Raw genomic sequence first — 17,774 nt, forward strand, 5'->3', positions numbered from 1 at the left:
TTCACTTCATCTGCACCGCAAACAAACAAAACAAAAGTAAACCAAAATTTGCACTCAACTCGTTTGCACTTCCACAATTTTGCACTAGTGCCAACAAATTACACTGCAAGAAAACAAGGCCTTATGAGTTCCAGACAAGGGGGAGAGAGAAACAACACAGGAGAAGAGAAGACAACACAAGGACTAGCCTGATTGAGTGAATCTTGACTCAAAAATGCTAAAGCTGTAACATGTGAACAGTGCACATGAATTAAATCATGTGACAAGGGCCTATGGAAACATGGACATAAGAAGACCAAGTTCCCAACAGCATGAGGGGAAAAAATCAGCATGCACAACTGCATAAATGTCCATAGATAAATACTAAAATAACATTATAAGTCCAGTGCTTGAAGTAACAACACTACGTGAATATATTCATTGAGAAACATGCAGTTTAAGAGTAGTTTATGTGGAAGCTTCTTGCTTCTGTTACCCTCGTGCCATTTTGAAGAGAAATAATAACTCTCCTGACCTCAAAAAAAGCCCAAAAGGATGAGAATAATGGTATCCTCAAATATACTAAAAATATAACTTTCTTTTTCTTACATAAAAAGCAAAAGTACATACAAGTATGGAAAATATTATGCCCATATATGCATTGTGCAATTAATTCAATAGGCTGTGTTAGAACCAAGAGCAGAACCCCAATAAGCCATCACACTTACCTGTCCCTAATTGTTGAAAAAAATCAGCAGCAGCAGATGTAAGTGGATCAATGTCGGGGCATATGACATAATAAGACATCTGAAACAGGTAGCAAACCAAGAAAAAACGTTAAAACAAAGACAAAGGAACCTGAAACCACACTCATACACAATATATGACAGGATCATTAGCACAAATGAGAAAGTAAAAGGCATTTCATAAAGTTCTAGGAAATAACATCAAATTACATAGCAAGTAAATGAAATAATGTTACTATTATTCAATCTTAATAAATTAATATTTGTTGCCAATAAAAAAAATATATGTTACTATTATTCAAAATCTTTCAGGAGAGACTTACAGGTTTTGGTAAAGCATATGGTTCAAGAGGAGCTTTTTCCCAAAGTTGAAGAGAGTTTGCTGATGTCTTCAGCCAATCATCCTGATACCTATTACATAAATCATTATTTTTAGCTTACACTTTTAACTGATAACAGTAATTTTATTAATGGTAATCAAAAGTAAACAGTACAAAAACAATCCTTACGGCAAGGAATGTAGACCAAGCATCCTCTACAGAGGCAAAGAAGTGCATACAATGGGAAACTACAAATGAGATGTTGAAATATGTGTTATCTTTGGGTTAACTGGGTGTGTTTTGCTCAATAGATAGAAAGCCCAAAATAGTAAATAGTGAAAGAGGACTGCACAACTAGTGTATTCTTCTTCTCCCAAATCATGGTGTCATTTCCCTTGTTTTTCTTCTATTCTAACATGAAAAAATCAATCTTTTCGTTTTTTTTAAGACAGGGTGGTATCAAAACAAGGTTTCTTCTGTGTTTTTCTTTCTTTGCCTTCACTAGAGCCTTCTGTGTTTTTACCTTCACTAAAGCCTTGAAGATCGCAAAGTGTACTTGCAAATTCAAGGCTGATTCTAAGGGTAGGTGCACAACAAGGGCAGATGCAACCATCATTTGATGGTTCTCAACATGGCATATTCCATATGAAAACTTTACCCAATCAAATGGCCATGATCATAAATTTCACAAAACCCTTCTTTACAACTATAACTTAACTTATTAAATGAACTTTACTTTAACTATCCAAAAGAACAATATAGCTTCTATATTATAAAGGTTTGGATTTTCAACCAATATGCCCCATGAGAAGTCACTGTATGGTAAATGAAATGCAGACAATGCACCATGTATATGCTATTTGTAGCCCTTTTATATTATTTAGTGAACCTACAATATTAGGATGCATACTTACCCAACAAGTATAGCAGGCAATGGAAGCACAGTAGGTGTTGGCCTGAGACGTTGATCAGACTCTGAACCACAGATTTCTTGGTTTGATCTCCTCTGGAAATTCTCATCCACCCTAACTCCATCAGTGGCACTAGACACTGAACCATTGGCCAAAAATTTAGTCAGTGCACAGATGTACCATTATTACAATTATTACATAAGACAAGCTAAAGGTATACCTTTTAATCCAGCTGAACTAACAGTTGATGACTGAGGGGGGCTTACTGGTTCTCCAGCAGCTACAGCTACAGTACTTGAAGAATCTTTCAAATCACTTGAAGTTGATTCAACAAGATATCCATTGGCTACACTTCCTGTATCACTTGATTGACTGCGGCCCTTGCACCAATCAAGTATGGACAATGGACCATCCAAATTCCCAAAAGCAGATTTTAGAGCTGTTTTTATATCTGACTGCAGTAAACTGAGCATGGATGCCACATTGACCTGTTGCAAGAAATTACAAGTGCTAATGTTTCCATATCTTAAAAATCCACTCTTATAAAAGATTTTATGATAGATCATAGATGTTCTATTTAAACCATTATGCCCATTATAAATGAAAAGTAACTAATAGAAGATTAGATGGAGAATAAAACAAGAAAATATTGTTTCAGCAGCAATTAATAGCAGAATACCAAAGATTATAAACAGCAATAATCTTAAATGTAAACGATCTAGATGGTTAAATTCTGCAGACAGAGGCAATATAGTGGAAAACAGATGCTTTAGATGGAATATAATGCCAAACATTTTTCTAACTGAACACATTCTGCAATCTCCCTTTCATGATACTAACTAGAATTGAACTCTATAATCTTTAGCTTCCATAATCTCCATTAATTAATGTCAGACAACTGGATTAAAATCCAAGAAATTAGCCTTGCCAAGATTAATAGAAAGTATCATAAAATAATAGGTTCTCCTTGTTTTAATAATATCATAGATGTTACAAAGAAGTTCAAGGCAGTAGGAAACCCTTAGATCAAGTTTACCTGGGGGGACTGAGGAGCAAACCTTGAACCAGTTTCTTCTTGTCCTATTCTTCATCAACTTCTTGATGTCACATTCCCAGTACAGCAAACATAAGCCCCTCATTCTCCATCTGCAATCCTTTCACTATGATCAAACTTCTCGCTCCAACCTATATGACTATCCCATTGACAAACTCTATTTCTCGAGTAATTGGATCCATACTAAGATTGTCTTGCAGTTATCTATAGACAAATCTACATCATCCCCTAAAATCTTATCCATTGGGCAAACAACCTTATTTCTTTCCCCTCTTAAACCCTTCAAATTTGTTGCACACCTTAACCTTCAGTAGCAGGGGCCCTTCAGGCAAATCTTGATGGTGTGACTCCATCTAGATCATAGTTGTCAAGGCGACGCCTAGGCGACAAGGTGCCCTTTGAGGCTCACCTCGCCTAATTGCCTAACAGTTTTCTACTTCCTACTATAAAATACTTTTTAACTCATTCTTTTTTGAGATTATAATTATAAAATAGACAATATTAAACTAAAATAATCGTTTTGTGTGTTTATATACTAATTTTTTTTATTATTTTCTTATTTATTAGGGTTTAATCAACACAAACATTGCTAAATGCTGTATTGAACCCTCAAAGACTTAAAAACCTGAACCAATAAGTAAGGAAGAACTAAAAATTTTATCTAATCAGCACATTTTCCTCTTCCATATATTCTTCTTCTCCTACTACTACTACCAATACTTTTTATTTTCTTCTTTTCCTATAACAAAAATAAGGGTTCAGCCCCTATATTTTTTGAATTTTATTTTCCTTCTTCCTTTTCTTCTCATGAATATGTTGATTTTCTATACTTTAATATGAAATTTATACTTTTCTTATGAAAATCATGAATAATTATTAAAGAAATATGGTTATGGTACCTAGGGAACTACCCTAGGATCTATGTTTTTAACATAAAAAATCCATCGCCTAGGCACCCCCCAGTCGCCTAGCCTCGCCTTGGTGCCTTGAAAACTATGATCTAGATCCTTACATTGAGAACAAGTGCAACTGTAGCTACTCAACAATTTTTTTCTAGTTCTAAGATCTTGAAACTCTAGAAACTAAATCCTTGACAGTTCTTGGAGGAAAAAAAAAACTCCAACAAGAGTGACAGTCTTCTGGAATTGAAACTTTTTCGCAAATAGCACTTTCTCCAAGGGTGGGAAACTAAGAATAGCTGGTGATTCTTGGAAAAAAAAATCCTCCAACAAGATCAATTAAAAGAGAGAAACATCCACATAACAAGCATCTGAAGAATAAAGGTTCAGAAGAGAATGCTAATAATTTATTCTTGCATTCTAGGATAAAGAAAAGATATAGCTTTGTTTCATCTACCAGATGGGTTGGAGAATTCAATGTTGATCACAAGAAATGAAGAAATCACTGCTTCTAATTCTTACAAAACAAAAAGGTGGAGGATACCCCTACTAGAAGATATGGAAGAAACGGAACAAAACCTGAGACTGCCACATCCTTCAAGGAGATTAGCTAACTGATTTTTGGATTGGATAAAAGAAACTCAATGATATGGGCAAACAGTAAATGAGAAGAAATAGTAAGGCATCAATCTAACATTTTCATGTGTATTCTATATCATGGTCAAAACTATTAATGGATGACTAGTTGTATGAAATGTTTATTTATCAATGAAAAAAACAATCTTAGTTGCTTTTACACTACACCCATTAAACCCTCAACCATTAAAACTCAGAGAAGAAACAGATCACCTTAGTTGCAAAGGAATAATCACATTAACCATAACACCCAATCACCACAAAAAAAACAAATTAAAAAAAAAAAAAAGTTCACCAGAGTAAGTATACAGATCAGTAGCCTACATTAGCAGAGAGTGGATCAAGTAACTCCATTCCAGCAATGTCCAAAGAATGACAAGAAGCCAAAATTCCACCACAGCCTGCATGGATGTTAGAAGGCCCACAAGAGAACCCACGCCTACGCTGCTCTTCTAATGCAAGCCAACCATATGGACCATCACCATAGTCAGCATCCAGTGCCACATCAACAAATGAAGTGGCCTGTTGGACAAGCAAGGGCATTGAATCAAGAAGCCCCTGAAGAGGCCGTTTCTGCCCATATACAAAAGTACCTTCTTCATTCAATGAATTATGAGGCATAGGTGGAGCACCATCAATGCTTGGTGAACTTGCAGATTTTGCTCCTTTAGGAACTCCGACAGAGCGCCAGACACCAACTGGTGCATTAAGAGGTCCATCAAGCATTCCACCCTCAACATCACCAGCTATTCTAACTGGTATAGATTCCTTCTTCTTTACATCGTACCTGCTAGAGAACTTGTCTGTCACAGTACTTGTGCCCCCTGGGAGCTGAGTTGAAACAACACCTCCACTAAATTTGCCTAGACCAGAAGAGTCCAGATTAGTGGAAGATAGAAGCAAATGCCGCATCCGGCACATAGCAGCTTGGAACATTATGCATTCAATATCTGCAGCAAGCACAGTCTTCGAAGACAGCAGGAAGTTCCCTGCTTCAAACATACTTCCATTCTTATTCCTCTGGACAGATTTGACAGCATGTGTGGAAGTCAGACCAGAAAAAGATGGTGCTACCCCCTCACAGGATGAAGTCACCACCTCAGAAGAAATAATGCTATTATTACAAGCCAACGATCCTCTATCAAGTTTCTCTTTCTCAGTCTCAACATAGGTGTAATATTTCTTCAAGTTAAGGATGGAATTTGCTTCACACCCACCAGGAACTGTTTCTGAATTCACAGCTATGGAAGGCTTCCCATCTGAGACATCTAAGCATGGAGAACAAGGTGGTCTTGCACCATAGACATACACATTTGAGCTTGAATGTGAACTATTTTCCTTTCTGGATCTGGGTAAATATGGGCTTCTGAAAATTGATGAGGGCAACTCACTTATAGAGGCTTCAATTGCTCTATATTCTGGAGCAAATATCATCATGGCTTCCACTTTAGACAAATGGTCAGACTCACCCGTGGAAGGAGCTAAAGAATTGCTCCCGGGACCTGAAGACTGAATTTCTTGATTTTTGCTATTAAACTCCTCTGTAACATCTTTAGGAAGTTGGTTAAACCCTTCAAAAGATGGAAACCCTAAAGCAGGCAAAAGCATTTGATCTGTTACATCAATTCCCATAGTACAAGGACTGCTGCTACCATCACCACCATCCACTGGAAACAATAGGGCCTGTGACTCTGCAGTCCCTGGAGGCTTCACCACAGGATGATCATAATCAGTTTCAATTGACAGTACGCCTAATCATGCTGAAATGCAACAACTTAAACGAAAATAATGCTTGGAAAGTGAAAGTCCCTTCCCTTTCCCAAAAAAACACATTGATTCTATAATTTTGAGCCTGGAAAGCAATTTACTGTAGCTTTAATCTTTTGCAAACAAAACAACTAAAAATAACAAAGTCAAATAGAAACCAAAATCCAATTATTCCAATTGCACTTAAAAAATAAGTAGGATATTGTCCCAGATGACATACATTATACCATGATGAAGTTTGTAAAAGAATATACCTCCCCAAAAGGCAGAGCATCATTTTCAAAGAAGTCACCAAAATCTCCAAACTCAGATAGAAGTGTTTGGATATCCATGCCTGTAGCCCTGTCTTCATCATCCCAAACCCAAAGAGGTCCAACCTGATCATTTGCCACTCCTGCAGTGGCAGAGTTGTTAACTTCAATGGAATTATACTCGGACTTGTATGGATCTTGCATGGTTTCATTTATTACTGTGCCTGTCTGGCCAAAAGAATCTGTCATGCTTGTGCGGGGACGCTTGGAAGCCTACATTAAAACATATTGTGAATATACTCTGCAATTTGACCAATAGCTAAACAAAAATAATAATAAAAAGTTAAGAACGTGTTACTGTATTAGTTTACCCCACACTTTCACTTGCTTATTACACATTTTCATCTCTCTATTGGTTGAATGATTCAGTTGTTTCAGACCATATGACCAATATATCCTCACATTTAATTTCTTATCATTTGGTGGTGACAAAAAACGATATCCTATTATGAGTATTATAAGTTTTATTAAAACTAAAAAAGTATTACAGTGGGGCAGGCCATAAGATATCACCCCCAATCTGCCAACTCAACATCCCCCATTCCAAAACAACAAAACTCACAAGACAACCCGCATCCAACTCCACACAATTAACAAACTCCATGAATCACTGTGTTGGTTTAAAAAGTTAAGAATGTGTTACTGTGTTAGTTTACCCCGCACTTTCACTTGCTTATTACACATTTGCATCTCTTTATTGGTTGATTGATTCAGTTGTTTCAGACCAGATGGCCAATACATCCTCACATTTAATTTCTTATCCTTTGGTGGTGACAAAGGATGATATCCTATTATGAGTATTATAAGTTTTTTTTTAAAATAAAAGTATTACAGTGGGGCAGGTCATAAGATATCACCCCCAGTCTGCCAACTCAACGAGATCAGCTTCTGTCAGGGCAAGCCCATGCACACACCGTTCCAACCGCCTTTTTCAACCTTGCATTGGGAATATCTCCCCAAGAAATAAAGCACATATGTACGGAGATATACTCAATGAAAGGCTGTAAAGGCTGTAAAGGCTGTAAAGGCTGCTCGAACGGGCTTTGCCCTGACCGAAGCCAAACTCCAACTCAACATCCCCCATTCCCAAAACAACAAAACCCACAAGATCAACCCCCATCCAACTCCACACAAGTGACACAATTAACAAACTCCATGAATCACTCATCCATCTCTCTATCTGCAATACTTCTCTATATCAAGCATCTATCTCCCAATCCTTTCAAGACCTCCAGTTCCAATCTTTTCTAAAACATGCTTTGCCACCCAAGAACCAATGTTTTTAAAAGCTAAAAGCACAAGTGCAAGGACCTTCTAATGTCCAAGGCGCAAGGCAAAGCATGTGCATCTAGAGAAAGCAAGACACATACAAACCTAAATCTTGAAACAAACTAAACTAAGTGCTCAAATTAAAATACATAAACATAATGTAAACACATATTCAAAGTAAAATCAGAGGAAATAGATGTAGATTGTATCAAAGTGCTCCAAGCACTAAACAAATAAAGATAATAGGAGAAGATAAGATGTTCCTGTTCAAGTCTATAGAGAACAAGAGTAAAACAAGCAAATTTTTGCACAATGTGAAGTTGGATTTTAATGTTTATATGTTGTTGGGTTCAACTATGATACCAGAAAGACATGATACCCGAAAAACTTATGACCAATGAACCAGTATCATAAACATGGTAACCAATCAGATGGTATTTATCAAAACTCATGGGTGGGTTTTGATTGGACAAAGCTCTTTTGGTACCATGTCTTGCCAGAACCATAGATTTTTCCTAAGATGTTTGGTTCTTGTCAGCAGATAGATGATAGTTATTATTGTCAGGTTGGGTAGGTGGTCTATTTCTTGAGCTGAAGGGTTCATGTTTATTTTTTGAGGTTGTGAGGAGGTTTGTTCTTTGGGGTTTTTTAATTTATCATGTTCATGTTATTTATCAAAAAAATAATTGTCATGTTCATGTTGTGGTTTTGGAGTTTGGACTGTGGACTTTGTGGTAAGGTAAAGTGTTGTTCCCATTTTACTTTCAGGTGACACTGTAACTTCTTTTTCTTTTAATGAACTTTTATTTTATTATCAAAAAAATACTCAAAATACCTAAGAGAGGAAGTTGCAGCAGGAGATACTACTACTACATTCTGAAACGTGAAACATAATAAGACTAGACAAGAATAACCATTAGGCTGCACCTCACAAAAAGGTAACAACATCATCATCCAAGCCTCATCCAGAGTATATGGGGTCAGCTACATGAATCCTGTTTTGCCAATTGGTTCTGTTTAATGTCACATCCATTGTTAGATTATTGTTGCTTAAATCATTTCTTACTACTTCTACCCATGTCCTTTTGGTCTACCCCCAACCCTTCTTAGACCCTTCAACTTGCAACAAATCATTTCTTCATACAGGTTCTGTTGATGGTCTTCTATGAACATGACCAAACGACCTTAGTCTACTTTCTCGCATATTATCATCTATTGGAGCTACTCCTAGGTTTTCTTTTATTTTATCAATAACACATTTCATTAATCAAGCAGAAGTATTAATAACAAAGGAGGAGATAAACTTTCTTTTCTCCTCAACTGAGGCTTGAGCCCCCAAGAATAGAAGTTACAATTACAACTGAGCCCAGAACATAGATTCCCTTGCCACCTCTTGCTTAGCTAACCCATCAGCAAACGAGTTAGCTGATCTCTTCACCCAACTGATCTTGATTTCCATGTCTTTAACCAGCCATCTAAACTTCCTCTTTTTTTTTATCAATAACAGCACTTTTATTAAAAGAGATACGGAAATTACAACCAGATTGAAGGGGTAAAATGTCTTAACCCTCCCTTTCAAAACTGAAAACACATATTACAAGATAGCCCAAAAGAAATTAGTTCTTCCCACCCCCTGTTTAGCCAAGGTGTCAGCCATGGAGTTAGTACTCCTCCTGGCCCATTGAACCCTTATAATCATGTTCTGAGTTAACTGCTTGATTTTCTTTCTTTCATTTGAGAACTTCCACAGGCTGGACTCTTCCTTCTGCAACCATCTAACAGTCAGTTGAGAATCTCCTTCCACCAGCAGCTTACTAATATTCAACTGCTTAGCTCTTTTAACTCCTAGAACTGCCAGGATTTCAGTTCTCAGTGAATCCCCCCAGCCTATAGGTCCTGAGAACATAGCAATAATTCGACCTTCTTCGTCCCTGAAAATACCACCTATGCCTGAAAGGCCTGGATTTCCTTCACTGCTACCATCAAAGTTCAATTTGATGAAACCCAAGTCTGGTGGAGTCCAAACAGGTCTAATATCATTAGACATAGGAATTGACCGAGCCACTTCTTCCCTGTTTCTAAAGATGTCTCCTACTGAATAGGCTTCAAAAAGCTTCAAAGACTTGACCCAGTGGGCCACCCTAACATATACAAGTTCTATGAGGGCTTCCTTGCTTTTTTCTTTTTCATGAAATAATCTTTGAATTCCTTCTTCCCAGACCGTCCAGCAAACAGCAGCTCTAGCACATCTCCACAAGATTTTACCTCTCTTCTTTAAACCCCTCACTGAAGTGGAACTGAACAAGCTTTGTACACTTGAAGAGGAGGGCCACCTGCAACTAAATAGAGAAAAGAACCAACACCAAATATCTGAAACAAAAGGGCAAGAAACAAGCAAGTGATAACAGCTTTCACCATTCTTCTTACATAAGATGCACCAGTGCGGGGATAAACACCAATTAGGACTTTTCTTTTGAAGTAGGTCACAAGTGTTACACTTTTCTAGGATTGCTTCCCAGCAAAAAACACCTACCCTAGGAGGGATGGGGCTACCCCAAACTTCTCGGACTGGAAAAGGAGACCTAAGTACCAGACTAGACTGTGTCAATGCTTTGAAAAAGGAGGAGCAAGAGAAGATACCCGAAGGAACAAGAGACCAAACCCTAGAGTCCACACTGAAAGGTTCAAGAACTACCTCATCCAAGATTTTAAGCAAATTCGAAATGGGTTCCAACTCAGAATCTCTGAGAGCCCTTCTAAGACCCAAGTTCCAACCAATAGCAGAATTAGACAAGGTAGCAAAGGTTGCTACTGGTTCATTTTTAAACCTAGACAGAGCAAACAAAGAGGGAAACTGCTCCTTCAAGGGAAAATCCCCCACCCAAGTGTGTTCCCAAAAATTTATAGACAAGCCAGAACCAAGATCATACCTGATGAAGGGAAAAAATGACTGCAAGATGGCATGAATTGACTTCCAAGGAGAGGCTCTTGAAGCTCTAGATGAAAGTCCTGGATCCCAACCAGTTGCCTCTTGCCCATGAATACTTAGGATTATTTTAGCCCACAAGTTCTCCCTTTCTTTGGACCATCTCAATAACCATTTCCGTAAAAGAGCTTCATTCTTCTTCTGCAGATTTCCCAGCCCCAATCCCCCTTCACTTTTGGACCTTGTAACTAGATCCCACTTAACTCTACGGTCCCTTCTCTCCTCCCCGGGTTCCCATAAACAGTCCCTCATTAATTTTTACAACTCCCTACAATCACCTCCAGGAATTCTGAACACGAACAGGAAATAGACTGAAAGGTTTGCCAATGTTGACTTAATCAGGGTTATCCTGCCCCCCAGAGACAAGTATTTCTTCTTCCAGGAAGCTAGCCTTTTAGTGAACCTATCAATCACTAGATTCCAAAAACTCCTTTTTCTAGGATTATCCCCTAAAGGAAGCCCTAAATACTTCAGTGGCCATTGAGCTATCTCACAACCTAGCACTCGGGCCCTTTCCTCCACCTCTCCCTCACTCATATTAATACCAATCACACAGCTCTTACCAAGATTTACTTTGAAGTTGGTCATTTGTTCAAACACCCTAATCACCAGCTTCAAATTGCTCACCCATCTAATCTCCTCTCCATCACAAAACAGAATTGTGTCACCTGCAAATTGTAGGTGAGTGACCGGAACCCTATCCCTCCCCACTCTCCAACCACTAATCAGATTTCTGGAGTATGCCCTCTCAATAAGCCTCCCTAACACTTCAGCAATTAGGGTAAAGAGGAAAGGGGAGAGAGGGTCCCCTTGCCCAATACCCCGCACAGTTGGAAAGTGATCCGCCACCATGCCATTTACTAACACAGAATAATGGCAAGTCCTAATGCACCCTTTTATCCACTTGCACCACCTCTGCCCAAAACCAAAAGACTCTAAAACTTCCAACAACAGAGACCAATCAACTAGACCATATGCCTTCTCCAAATCCAGCTTACACAGCAGCCCTTTCTCACCTCTACTTCTGTAATCTTCCATCCACACTCTCATTTGCAATTAAGGTTTGGTCCACAATTTGTCCATTCACCACAAAGGCACCTTGATTATGAGAGATAATTGAGGGGAGCACCTCTCTAATTCTTCTGGATAACACCTTAGCAAAGATCTTGAAGAAGTTGTTAACCAAATTGACGGGTCTAAACTCTTTAGGGTGATAAGCCCCTACCTTCTTCAGAATTAAAGCAATAAAAGTAGAATTCAAGCCCATCTGACACCTACTTAAATTTGACAGAAATTGAGAACCTCCCCACTAATTCTTCCACTCCCTCCACTACTTCATCCTTCCACAAAGTAACTAACCCTCCAGATGAGCCCCAGGAGGGGTTCATAGCCCAGCTTAGTCCATTCACTCTCCACACACTCCTAGCCCACCTTTTGTCAAATGCCATAAGTTTAGATTCCTGAATAAGAACAATGTCTGGGTTTTCTTTCTTTAAGGCCTCCTTTATTAAAGCTCTTTTCCTTGCACCCCCCAACCCTCTCACATTCCAACTTACAATCTTCATTTCTTCAACAGCTCTGCTCAACCCCACTCCCTTTCCTTCTAGTAACCTCCTTTTCTTACCCTCCCTTTCCTTACTCTAGCCTCTTTGCCCTCATCCACTTCCAACTTCAATTTCTCAGCTTCACCTAACCTTCTCTTCCTCCTATTCCCATCATCTTTTTCAGCCCCTAAGTACCCTTTCAGCTCATTCAGATCTCTCACCTTGCAACCTAACTTTTCTACAAATTCAGCTAATGACTCCTCTTCTTCCTCTCCCTTATCTTTCTTTCCCCCCCCCTACCTCACTCCTCTTAATCCCCCCCTTCTCCTTCTCCATCTTACCATGTCCTCCTTAGTTTCCCCCCCAGCTAATTCATTTGAATCTGCTTTCCCCACCCTCACCACCTTCTCACCCCCCTCCTGTAGCTCCCCAACCTCCTCATTGTCAACCTCTAGTCCTTGGGTATTCAGCAAAGGGGCACGATTGGAATTTGAGAGACAAACATCACAGGTATAGCAGACATTAGTATCTAAAACCGAAACCACAGCCATACCTGGGTCTGAAGGAATAGGAGAAGAGACAACCGAATGGGTTGGTCCTTTCACTCTCTGTGTAGGGCTTAGCTGATCACCACCTAGGCTGATTTCACCCTTGTTCGTACTTCCAAGGCTCTGTCGTTCATCCCCGCCTATGCCGTCTCTGCTCGAATTTTGGTGAGCAGTCGAAGTCCTCTTACAGGTCCCTTGTCTTAAGTTACTCTCCTAGTTTGATTCTTCCTTACTTGGTATTCGATTTCCCCCTTGTCTTCTAAAGCATGCTCGGCATCATTCAGCTCTCACCCAGTGGAGGTTTTATGGAAGAAGGGATCCTCTGTTGCGTGCTCTGAGAAAAGGATATTAGTATTAAGGGTATCTTCCAACTCTCCTTGACGTTCGTCACACTAAAGTTCAGCTTCGTCATCTAAGTCTAACATCTCCTCTGAACTGTTGCAACTTACCCATCCACCGTCCTCATCTTCACAATCTTCCCTACACTTCCTGGAGTATCTTGGATTTGGCCTATCTCCCTCCATCCCGTCCCGATCGCCTTCTCTATGTTTTGTCACCGGAATCCAGCTCAACATCTTCTTCGATGAACTCTAGCTGCCTGAAAGAGTTTTTCGGTCCCAAGGAGTCGAATCTCGTGAGGAAGAAGATAGACCTTTGTATTTGTCTATCAACGGCTGCTTAGAAACTTGACTCACGTGACCACTTAAGTGGTCACATGAATCCAAAGAAGTGTTGTGAACCCTTAGCTCATTAAGAACAAACCAACAGAAAGTGTGGTGAGTAGCTCGAGCTTGGACCTGAATCGAACCCCCCTGGTTTCTCCTTTGACCAAATCTGCTTAGGACAAACCAGTTGTAAAGTTGTTTTTGTTTTCAAAAAATTTGAAAACTTTTCCAAAAATGCCTCTTTACTTTTGGCATTCGACTTTTCAGCTTGCACATTTAATGAAGACTTCACTCCAACAGCTGCCACATGTCCAAACTTCCTTTGCTCAGTCCCACCAACTGTAACCCATCTTTTATTTTGATGAATAATAATAAATTTATTGATTCATAAGCAAATTTAGAGTGAGTTCATACATCATCCCAGCGAGAGGCGCGAGCTGCAGCCCCTCATTGAATCTTACAAGTAAACTAGGAAAGAAAAACAAGAATCACAACTGAGCCCAAAATAATTCTTCCCTATTTACCCCTTGCTTAGCTAACATATCTGACAAAGTAACCCATCTTGCCACGCCATCATCTCCCTCAAGCTTCGATCTCCCCAACCACTGCAACGTTTCAACTTCCGAACACACCCAGACCTTATACCAATAACCTTCTGCGCATAGTTGTAATACCCTTGGAACTTCCTTAGGCTTCATTCCAGCAACTCTCAAATGAACTACTCTCAAATCTGTGGTCTTGTACGACTGAATAACACCACCCATCGCCCGCACCAATTTCTCCAGGGTTAATTTTTGCCGGAGATGAAAGGGTAAACCCAGCAGCTTCAGTTTGAAGCTACCATCTACAGCAGCAACCTTATTCGAAAGGGGACACCAGTTTTCAATTCTTACGGGGCCTTCACTCGTTTCCAGCATGGTGAAGTCCATCGACACCTCCCCCACATCAAGGATTGCTTTTCTATCGTTGAATGGAATAAGGATGATTGTCTGGTTTAACCCAAGCTTCATTGTCACCTCCTCTAACAGCCCCTTCCAGTCCTTCACCTCCTCCCTCGCAGATAAAATGAGTTTTTTTTCCCAGGCTCCCTTTTCCCCAGCCAAAGCAATTTTTGGTTCTGGTATTGTAAATGCCACTGTTGGCTTTCCTTGGTTTTCCGTTGTGTCTTCTAAGCCCAACCTCTCCAGTCTCTTTCTTCTTTCTGTCATCTCTTCTTTCTTACTCTATCCGCCAACTACTCTCTCTGCCTGTACCTTCACTGCCCCTAATTCCTTACTGACTAATCTCCTGTGTAGAGCATTAGCCACCGCTGACCATCCCTGCTGCCGAACACCTTCAGGGATAACTATTATTTGTCTTTTCCTTTTGTCGAACTTTTCTTCCAAGGTAACAAACCATCCTCTGTTGTTCTTTCTTCTCTCGGCTACATATTCTCTCCTTACCTACCTGAGCGTACCTTTCCACACTTCACTCCAGCTCACCTGGGCAGCTCCATCTAAAAACCTCTGAAACCAAGGAACAACATCTCCCACTAACAGAACTGTTCCTCTCTTTCCTTCTCTAATCTTAATCGTAAAGTCCTTTTGGTAGAATATCTCCTCCAGCAACAGTTCTTTTCTTTCTATTCTCAAAGCTTCTCTCCACTTACCGGCTGGTGAGAACCCCTCGTGTCCTTCGAACGCCATCTTCTAACTCATTTCCTCCTTTCATTCTTATAATTCCATAATCCAGTATTGTCTTTAATCAGCCACCCTATAACCACCTCCAAATCCCCTTCAATTACAAGTCTTCTTATATTCATCTCCTTTGCTCTTTGGACACCTTCCATAACTGCATAGATCTCGGCTCTGAGAGAATCACCCACCCCAATTGGACCTGAAAACAGGGCTGAAACATTCGCATTCTCATCCCTAAATACACCCCCAACCCCTGAATGTCCAGGGTTCCCTCTACTACTACCATCAAAGTTCAGTTTCAAAAAACCAGAGGGAGGAGGAAACCAAGTTATTCATCAAAAAAAAAAAAGAGGAAGGAACCAAGACAAACATTCCCACTGTACCACCCTTATATGGATCATTTCTCTCAGATCTTCAGCACTTCTCTCTACTTGGGAGAAAATCTTCCCATAGAGACCAGCATACCGCAGCCCTTAGGCATCTCCACATAGTCCTACCCCTTTTCATTTCTAATCCTACCATTTCTAGTTTTTCCACTCATCAATCTCAGTTTATGCATTTCTGCTACTCATTTTTTGGACATGTTGTTTCTTGACTACCCAACACTGCTCCATACAGTATAGTTGCCTTACAACTGTTTTATAGAAAAACTCAGGAAGCAACCCCCCTAGTCCATTTTTCCCATCCTACTCTAATTCTTTGGATAAGATCCTCAATCACTCCCTTGTTATGAATCATTGAATCAAGGTAACAAAAAAGGTCACATTGAATCATCTCTTGGTCTCCAGTCCTAAGGTAATGGAAAAGGCCACATTGAGTTATTTCTTGGTCTCCATTCATCAAGCATCTTCCTTTCTTCCATTATCTTATTAAATAACTTAGCCACAATAAGCCTACCTCTCTCATACCTTTCCACACTTTTATTGGAATCCTATAGGGTCCTAATGCCTTTCCCTTCATCTTATTTAACGTCTCTTTCACTTTCTTTTGGTAATAAATAAAAAAAAAAATTATAGCAAGAAAAGGAAAAAGAGTAAAGGAAGGAATGATGAGAAGTCACCCATAAAAGAAATATAAAATACATCAAGCAGTTATAATTTTACTAAGGTACATGTTATTTTTAACACATAGTAGTATTACTAATCTCTCCTCCATTAGCACCTCTACATGTTATTCATTTAATATATTTTTAAAATAAATATACAAAAAACTCAGACCATTCCATATCTGACCACTTGGCACCTACTTTATTTAAGCATGCTCAGGATTGATCCTTTGTTTCAAGATTGTTTACAGTTTGACTACAGCTACACAGTTTTATGATTGGACTGGCTGGGACTCAACCCACCTAAATGCACTTGCATGCTACCACAGTTGGTAACAATCATGAAAGAACAATCTTTATGATGCATTGACTTTATAGATTTAGAACAGAACTGGAAGATTGTACTTTGTATTATAACATAATTTAGGGAAACCATGATAGGGTTGTGAGAGCTAACACCTAACAGGAAGAACAAGATGTACAAGAGAAATGTTGATTACCAATTTGAGACCATCATTCTCCAACTGATCCGAAGAAGATAAACCAGACTGTCTACATGTTAGAGAATCAGCATCTGCTTCAAGGTCACTACCCCTTGTGGTATTCCTGTAATCACTCTCACTGGATGTGTTACTTATGCTGTTGTTGCTACTGCTATTACTGTTGCTACTGCTATTATTACTGTGTAGCGTGTGTATTCCACTGGAGTCAATCCCCTGCCCATCTAAAGACTCCATTTTACCAGTACTTCCAAGTCCCAAGCTGATGCAAAAGCGTGGGGAAACTTCAGGAAACAGCTCTAAGAATACACTAAAATTTTCACATGTATGAATGAAAAAGACAGGTAAAAACAAACACAAAAGACATCACATCAATAAAAAATCAGAAAAGGACATGAAACCTTACAGCCTTTTCGTATTAGTCATAATATAGGCAGAGAAATCACAATCGCTATTTCCAATAAGATGAAATTAAATGAATTTAAGAATAATTATTAACACATGCACCTATTAATAAAAAGGAAAAGAAATAGTATATGCAGACAAATGATGATACCAAACTCCATGCACCCTCAGAAAGATAACACCATGTTTGAGCACCATACAATGATGTCAAACTGTGAAAATGAAAACCACTCCAGGACCAAACTTTTATGGAAATCTTAAAAAAAATCACACTTAAATGCCATGACAATAAAGTTTTACACAATAGAAAACATTTTGAACACTATAGGAACCAAGATGATTTCACCCACTTGGACCCATTCCCCTAAAACCTAAAGCTCAAGGCCCTATTATACAAAAGCAACCACAAGCATGCCACCCACCATTAATGAAAACCAGACTATCAGACAAACCAAAAGAAAAACAGAAATTATCCATCCACAAAAAAAACAAATCAACTGAACAACTTTAACA

General features: G+C 39.1%; 1 protein-coding gene across 6 annotated transcripts in view; it reads right to left on the minus strand.

The window, feature by feature from the left end:
* GCT (RNA polymerase II transcription mediator) overlaps positions 1 to 17,774 on the minus strand; it is a 57,340-nt gene that overhangs the window by 17,741 nt on the left and 21,825 nt on the right. For all 6 annotated transcript variants that reach the window (XR_016078322.1, XR_735226.3, XR_735227.3 and 3 more), the window contains exons 14-20: positions 16,857 to 17,118; positions 6,567 to 6,836; positions 4,870 to 6,252; positions 2,177 to 2,444; positions 1,960 to 2,095; positions 1,049 to 1,136; positions 708 to 786 (exon numbers count right to left, since the gene is read on the minus strand). Coding sequence is in view for 2 of the 6 variants with exons in the window: in XM_010259354.3 (XP_010257656.1) it covers positions 708 to 786; positions 1,049 to 1,136; positions 1,960 to 2,095; positions 2,177 to 2,444; positions 4,870 to 6,252; positions 6,567 to 6,836; positions 16,857 to 17,118 (2,486 nt within the window). In the remaining 4 variants the exon portion in view is untranslated. The remainder of the gene's footprint in view (positions 1 to 707; positions 787 to 1,048; positions 1,137 to 1,959; positions 2,096 to 2,176; positions 2,445 to 4,869; positions 6,253 to 6,566; positions 6,837 to 16,856; positions 17,119 to 17,774) is intronic.

The sequence above is a fragment of the Nelumbo nucifera genome, chromosome 7 (genome assembly GCF_055504915.1).
Source record: "Nelumbo nucifera cultivar China Antique chromosome 7, China Antique-T2T, whole genome shotgun sequence".
Taxonomy (NCBI): domain Eukaryota; kingdom Viridiplantae; phylum Streptophyta; class Magnoliopsida; order Proteales; family Nelumbonaceae; genus Nelumbo; species Nelumbo nucifera.